We start from the raw sequence: 5,225 nt of genomic DNA on the forward strand, positions 1-5,225 counted from the left end.
AATCTTCTTCAGAGCATTAAAGGGTTTGGAGCAGATTCATAAAAGTTCTATGATAAGGATTTGATAAGGGAGAATATAGCCAGATGGGAGGACATAGTCAGGCTCTGAAGCACTGGAGAGTGATGTGTTTGACTGGACTGCACCACACAGGCAGAGGCCCAGAGTTCCATGATGTTGCTTAGCCTGTGTTCCATTTTCAGAAGGAGGAACAATGACACACATCCTTTTTCCCAAATTCCTGGTATTTCAGCAAGGTGTCATTCTCTCTATCTTGCCAGAGTGGACTCTCTCATGTCTTTGCTGGAATGGCCTGGACACTATGGTATGAATTGAAAGGGATAGGTTCAGAAGCCTCCAAACCCCCCTTCTAATACATGGGGGTCCTCTCTAGTCACTCAGTACTTGATGATTGCAGGGGGAATGAACCATTGAGGACCGAAATCCAACTGTAAGTAATAACAAAACATCTGAAAGTACAATGAAATGACAGTCACCTTTCTTCTTTCTTTCTTTGACAGAAAATATGATGCTGGCATGCTAATCGCGTGAGACAACTTGGCCCACAGACAGCCACAAAGCACAAAAACAAAACAGACTCAGAGAAGAAGCAAGAACGGTGTTTTCCTGGCGTCTACAAGAAGCGCTTTATTTTTCCTCTAGATTTCTTTTCTAAAAAATAAAAACAAAAACAAAAAAACTGAAACAAACACTTAATGAGACAATACAAACTTCAGGTGATTATATGCAAGCATGTTCTTTTATTAAAGCATAAGATGGAGGAAGCTGAAGCAGAATGCTAACATGGGGCAACTAAGCAGCTGTGAGACTCAGAGTTGGTTGTTTCTTGAAACTGTGACTTTTTACCCCTCCCCCCAAATATCCTGCATATTCATAAAGACACAAGGTCTCCTTTCCTGCCTGTCAAGGAATCTAGGGAATGTTTTGCAAAATTTGTTTGCTATCATCGCTAAAGGAATTTTTTGTATAGCTTTGGCAAGGGAGTCCGTTTCTGGAACTTGTGCGACCCAGGGGCCCGCCTGCTCCACTCATCTCTGAGCCCTGTGGCCATTCTGGCTGGCTGGAGCAGGTTCTGAGATTCTTCTGCCCAGGAGTTGCCCACCTGCTCGGATTGCTCAGAATGGATGAAACAACCATCTCCTGGCCCAGGGCAGAAGCAAAGGATGGACACTTGTGCTTTCTTTCCTAAATAGGGCTTCAGCGGTGGACATGGTGGTAGCTGGGTGGGACCTGGGGTTGCCCGCCTATTCTAAGAATGAGAGAAAATTGCTTGTGCTTCCACCATGAGAGAAGAAACCCACATCCCAAGCAAGCTTTTGTTTTTAAACAGGCCACCACCAGAAAGCAAGGGACCCATGCCTAACCAGTCCTAGGAAAGCTATACGGTCCCTCTACCCCTAAACTCCCTGGCTCCATCGGTACTTAGATTTTCCACTCCGCTGGGACTTCTCTTATTTCCTTAACTCTTACGGATTAGTGTTGGAGGGATGTGGAAACCCCATGGATGGTAAGGGTGTAAGGGGCCCAGTGTTGGCGGGTGTGCGAGCGAGCACATGTGGGCTGAGTGTGTGCACGCTTCTTGCTCAAGCTCCCACCTAGCTGGGCTGGCTGCCCAGTCGCTCTTGGATCAACCTTTCGCTCAATGCCCACAGTGCCCGGGCCGTCTCTTCACTCTGAGCTTCTGCAGACGGCATGCAGCGGCAGCAGTTGTTGAAGTACATCCCTCCCAGGCCCTCCAGTTCTGGAGCAGTGGCACAGTAGATGGTGGTGGCAGCTCCCTGTTGCTGGAAAACAAAGAAAACGACAAAAAAAAAGTTTTTTTGTTTTTTGTTTTTTTGTTTTAAGAAAATGGGTGATGGAATGATTTCATTCTGACTGAGAATTAGCGAGTTTCCCCCTACCTGGCGCAGTGGTGATGGATTTCAGCATGGCAAAGGGTTCTGAACTCAAGCGCGTGACTGTAAAAGGTATGATGTGACCATCCTGGAAAAACGAGTTCATAAACCCTGCTCATAAAGCTGGTGTGACTTTTTACACCTCGTCTAGGAAAAGGCTTCGAAAATAAATACACATAACAATAAATAACGTCCAGCGCCTCTTCTGCACAAAGAAAAAGATGGTATCCTTCTGAATATGCAAGGACAAAGTATCCAAACCCTTGACTTCTCAGTGTGTAATGTGACACCAAGATGCTTCTAGAACCTTCTGCCTGGATTAAACCAACCCCTCTTAATTATGGCCCATCCAGTAGAAAACCCACTTGGAGTTGGTGCCAGATCGTTCCTGTATTCTTTGCCCAAGGTGCTGCTAGAAAAAGGGTCTGCAACGCTGTGTTAAGACCTTTAACACACACACACACACACACACACACACACACACCTACACAAACGCCCCACCACACATAAATGCATGTCTCACACAGACACGTGATACATTTATTTCATTCACCCAGACCCTATGAATTCCTTCTGTAGAATGCCCTAGTTGCCTGGATTTACGATGGGACAGTAGTCAAGGGGGTACTTTTTCTCCCAGCCCACTTCAAAATGCGAGTTGCAGCGAGTGCAATGGATCACTTTCGATTCACCTTTCGGGTAGCAGTTGGGGCTGCGGCTAGGGATGGGTGGGCTGATGGGGCACCATATCATCCAGACTGACAGAATCTGTCAGGGATGCTGTAAAGAGGGCAAGAAATCACTTTGCTTTGCAAGCCATAATTAAAAATAATAGGCTGCTGTTCATAGGGAGACACCGTAGGCCCGGCTCTAATTTAAAACCAATACAGTTTATCTGGCATCTTATGATTATTTATGTGCATCACAGCTCTTGCTGCATCAACTAATTATCAGCTGATAGGGAGGGGGATGCCAGAGAAGACCAACAAAGGTAACTGAAGATAAGGTCGTCATTAGGAAAACATTAAGGATGTTCAATTGTAGGGGGAAAGGGTTCCCATCACTACCCAGAGCCTCTGGGTTTTCTGCACCTCAGGGTTTAATTGTGTCCAAGCAGAGTCCAGAATGGAGAAGGATCCCATGCTTGGCTTGGTTTGCACTCACACTGATTATATTCTTGAATCATTAGGAGCCATCCTGAGAACTAGGGTCCCATGGTGTTACAATTCTAGAAACTCAAGCCAAATATCAGATAGCCTTGAAAGTACTATCAAGCAGATTTAAGTTTTGGGGGCTTTGGGGATTTGTCTTGGCTTTGGTGTGTCAGGGTCTATGGTTATATTCAAACTAGTTTGAAATCTAAATGGTCAAATAGAGTCAAGTGATGAGACTGTGGGAAAGGCGTGGAGTGTGAGACAAGCATTTGCGTTTTGATGATAACTGGCTGCTTGACTCCAGTAGACCAGTCCCATTCGTCTAGAGTTTGAATAGCTGACCTGATTAAAACTTAAACTGTAATGTGTTTGTTACCTCCCCAGACCCCCTGCCAGGCCCACTCCCCAAATAGCCAGTTATCTTTTTAGATTCTGCTGTTCCTTCTCCAATTGATTTGTGTGGTTCGAGTCTAATGGAAATGAGTTGATGTCATCCAAATTTCCTTTCACTGAATTATTACTATCCCTAGGAACCCTTAGCTTAGCACCAGGAACATTCATCAAAAGACTTCTGAGTGGTTTCTCAGACTTCTCCACATCCCATATGGGGAAGAGGGAAGCATAGGTGCCTCTAAAGACAAATTGGAGAATTGAGATACTCATCCACAAACTCATATATCAGCCTGGTCTTTATTCTTAGCAGAGTTCAGGTGGAGATGGTGTTTTGCATACATTTCAGGATATCTGTCAGAGATTTCTATTTTATTTCACAGCTGCCAAAACCACCAGGGAGTGACTGGGTAACACGCCATCAACTTCCAAGTGGTGAGAGAATCCAGTCAGTTCATCTCAAAGTCCACTCTTCCTCAGCCAAACCCAGAGTGCTTATAGGATCAGTGTTCATGTAGCATGACTGACCTTTCACAGTTCCACCCATCCTGAGAAAAAAAGACCAGAAGAAGCCACTGGGGAAAGCAGAGAGCAGAATTCTTCCAGACCCAACTGTAATATTTTGCCACCATGACCTTGTAAAATGACACCACATTGCGTTCTTGCATTGCTGATATGGTGTTTTCCCAAGGGAATTATGCAGTCCCGTGGATTCAAAATGGAATTGATGAGGGAGCCAAGGGCATGCATTTTCCCTCCATGGAACCTGAAAGCAACCGCAACTGGCCTCAATTCATGTAAACCTAGATGTTGCTACTATGTTAAAAATCAGACATTTTAGAAAAGTCCAACTTGTTAGCAAAAGCTGGCTTTGATTCCTTTGCCACGAGGTTCAGGGTGGTAACTGAAGATGAAGTCTCCATTAGGAAAACATTAAGGATGTTGGATTGCAGGGGAAAAGGATTCCCATCACCACCCAGAGCGTCTGGGTTTTCTGCTCGCTTGCATCAGCGGTAGTTCTGGCTTTGTAGCAGCACACAGTGGAGGGTGGCTGCTAGGAGCAGAGCCCACCTTCTCCACTGCAAGGGTCGATGGTGCACATTTGGCAAAGGGTCCCTGTTAGATCCGTGCATGGCTTGACGGATCCTTGGTTCACTTTCCTTTCTGGTTGAGCGGTAAGTAGTGGCAGTATCTCGCTGGTCCTGTGCCCCTTCACCCCTTTGGCTCCCTGGGGAATTCTCTTTTCAGCTGTGCCAATGGCACCCTCTGAGTGACATCTTTATATGATCAGATGTGACGACAGTTTAATAACAAGTTCTCATTTTTGGCTCATCAGCTTTTCGGTCTGCATATCATCAGAATGTAACTGAGCTACATTAACGAAATCTCATTAGTAAACAAGAAAGTACTGCTGATACAAGATAAAACATTTTTAAACTGATAAAAAAAAAATTTAAAGAGCACTTTAATCACCATCAAATGACTTTCATGCCACTTTTTGGGGCATCAGTACATAATTCAGAAAAGATGAAAGAACCATATAAAGGAAATAATGTTAACAACTCCGTTATAAAATATCTGAAGCAATGACTTGCCAGTTGTCACCACTGCTTACTGATGCATTGTGATAAAATAATGATACCTTGACATATAAACACTGGCTGGAACTATGGGTTCCCCTAAATGATTTTTTCAGAACAATTCATCATTATCCTAAGCCTATAGGTTGTATGCAGTTGCTAATCACAGGAGCGAGCCGGGGGGGGGG

At 44.7% G+C, this 5,225-nt stretch overlaps 1 protein-coding gene across 1 annotated transcript in view; it reads right to left on the reverse strand.

Annotated features, from left to right (window-relative positions):
• Positions 1-735: 735 nt before the first annotated feature.
• Positions 736-5,225, reverse strand: part of WWOX (WW domain containing oxidoreductase) — a 1,095,008-nt gene continuing 1,090,518 nt past the window's right edge. Inside the window, exon 9 of the mRNA XM_006152600.3 lies at positions 736-1,802. Coding sequence (XP_006152662.1) covers positions 1,614-1,802 — 189 coding nt within the window. The 3' untranslated portion in view covers positions 736-1,613. The remainder of the gene's footprint in view (positions 1,803-5,225) is intronic.

This window comes from Tupaia chinensis, unplaced genomic scaffold (genome assembly GCF_000334495.1).
Source record: "Tupaia chinensis unplaced genomic scaffold, TupChi_1.0 Scaffold000355_1, whole genome shotgun sequence".
NCBI lineage: Eukaryota > Metazoa > Chordata > Mammalia > Scandentia > Tupaiidae > Tupaia > Tupaia belangeri.